General features: G+C 48.0%; 1 protein-coding gene across 1 annotated transcript; it reads left to right on the forward strand.

Annotated features, from left to right (window-relative positions):
• The first annotated feature begins 224 nt into the window (after positions 1–224).
• Positions 225–1,804, forward strand: LOC129361975 (regulator of G-protein signaling 5-like). Its single transcript, XM_055033254.1, has 5 exons — positions 225–448; positions 562–651; positions 751–815; positions 910–1,073; positions 1,171–1,804. The coding sequence occupies exons 1-5, from the start codon at positions 240–242 to the stop codon at positions 1,345–1,347; spliced, it is 705 nt and encodes a 234-aa protein (XP_054889229.1). The 5' UTR covers positions 225–239; the 3' UTR covers positions 1,348–1,804.
• The last annotated feature ends 348 nt before the right edge of the window (positions 1,805–2,152 follow it).

A 2,152-nucleotide genomic window follows, 5' to 3' on the forward strand; every position in this document is an offset into this window, starting at 1 on the left:
CACACACACACACACACACACACACACCCCACACCACACACACACACACACACAAAGGAAAAGCCCTGACACCACACAGACACAGCCCTCACTCCCCTATTCACAGCAAGGACACTGGAGAGCAATGAAGCAATTCATTCAGTGACGAGTCATAGAGCAGCGAGGAAGTAGCGAGGAGGAAATTCAGCGTCGAGGAGTCTCTTCATCCGCCCACTCGACTCCCTCATTGGCCGGGAAGCATGATGTCACATGCCGGCCGCCTCTATAAGAAAACGCTTTCTCCGCTCAGACGGCAGATCAGCTGGGAAGCTCATTTTGCTGACAACAAGGAAGACGGCTCACGCTCGCAATCATTTGAGAGGAACTTTGGGAACCGCACAAGAACGAGCAGGAAGCATCTCACCATGTGCAGAGGACTTGAATTGCTGCCCATCAGCTGCCTGGAGAGGTAAACCCAACCAGAGTTTCCACGCTTGGAGTCAAGTTTTCTCACGCCAGCAACTTGCGCACACATTGCATGTCGTCTGAAGTGGTCTGTGTTGCCTCTGTGTGTCCCTGCAGGGCGAAGGAGCTGAAGGCGTTGTTTGGAAGTTTGCTGCAGAGATCAGAGCAGGGCCTCACAGGGCAGGCCAAGAACAGTGACAAGCAGAGGTAAGAGTGGCATGCAACGTCTCTTTGGAAGCATTCCGGTGAACCCGCAGCGGAAACCTTTTCTAATGAGGATTTTTATTCCCCCTCTTGTTTTTACAGATTACATGAAGTCAACGAGCCTCTGAAATGGAAGGAGTCATTTGACAATCTGCTGTCCAGTCAAAGTAAGTCCACGGTCCTTTGTAGATGCGACGGAATCACTCTGTCCATCAACTGCAGTTGACGGGTTTTTAACATCCGCTTTGCTTCTGCTTCCAGATGGACTGTGTCTGTTCAGAGCGTTCCTGGTGTCCGAGTTCAGCGAGGAGAACATCGCCTTTTACTTGGCCTGTGAGGACTTCCGGACGAGCAAACCGTCCAAGCTGGCCGCCAAGGCCAAGAAGATCTACAAGGAGTTTGTCTGCTCCGACGCGCCACGAGAGGTACGGCCCGACCCCCGACCCTCTCATCGCTCTGCCGATCCCGCTAACCTTCTGGCCAGGCGTTGACTCAAACTCTCTGTTCCCTTTGTTTCCGCAGGTAAACCTCGACCACGCCACCAAACAAGTCACCAGGGAGAACATGACGCGGCCTAGTCCGTCGTGTTTCGATCAGGCTCAGGACAAAATCTACACACTGATGGAGAAAGACTGCTACCCCCGCTTCCTCAGGTCCTCAGTGTACCTGGACCTGACCAGAGAGACCAAGACGGGCTAAGAGACATTTAAAGAAACAACAACAACAACGAAACCCGGAAAGTTGGACGCAACTTGTCTTCTTTTTAAGAAAGCGCTGCAAGCTTGGTGACACGACCCCGACGGCGTCAGGGCTCTGGGCTGGAGAACCACAGAGTTTCTGGACGAGCCGTGGAGTTCTTTCCGTCTCCACAGAGAATCCACGGAACGGGATGAAAGCTGGAAGCTGACGTACACTGGAATCTGTGACAGGAGACTCACAGGCTGAGCATCAACAGCCTGACGGACTTTACCTCTAGGTTCAGAGTGAGCCGCTGCCGTTTGAAGGCATTCATATTTATTTATTCTTTATTTATTACAACAAAAAAAAAGTTTACTGAACGTTTGCTCTGCAACCGATTGCTGAAAATGTGTTTGGAATTTATATATTTGTTTTTATATGTGGATGAAATATGGAATAAAAAACTATATATACGAAAAACGTGGCCAACTGCTTTGATGTTTTATTGTAGACACACAGTATTTGAAGAGGATTTTTTTTAATGCTTTTATGTAAATATGACAGGGAAGGGCTTTTGCTTTGCACATTTTTAGTAACTTACTAATCAGTGCCAAAGGGCTTACACTTCACAAGTGGATGACTCCTTTATTCTGACGTTCCAGTCACTGGATCAAAAGATAATTTATCACCTGTTTTTGTAACTTAATGTGCCTAAATTATACCTCCTCTGCAGCCTGTCTTTTAGTGAGACAAGACATTTCAAAGAACATATAGACATGAATTGATGATTGATGGGATTTGATTGCGTCAGAAAAAGAAAAAAAAA

Source organism: Poeciliopsis prolifica, unplaced genomic scaffold (assembly GCF_027474105.1).
Source record: "Poeciliopsis prolifica strain line A6 unplaced genomic scaffold, Auburn_PproV2 SCAFFOLD008, whole genome shotgun sequence".
Taxonomy (NCBI): domain Eukaryota; kingdom Metazoa; phylum Chordata; class Actinopteri; order Cyprinodontiformes; family Poeciliidae; genus Poeciliopsis; species Poeciliopsis prolifica.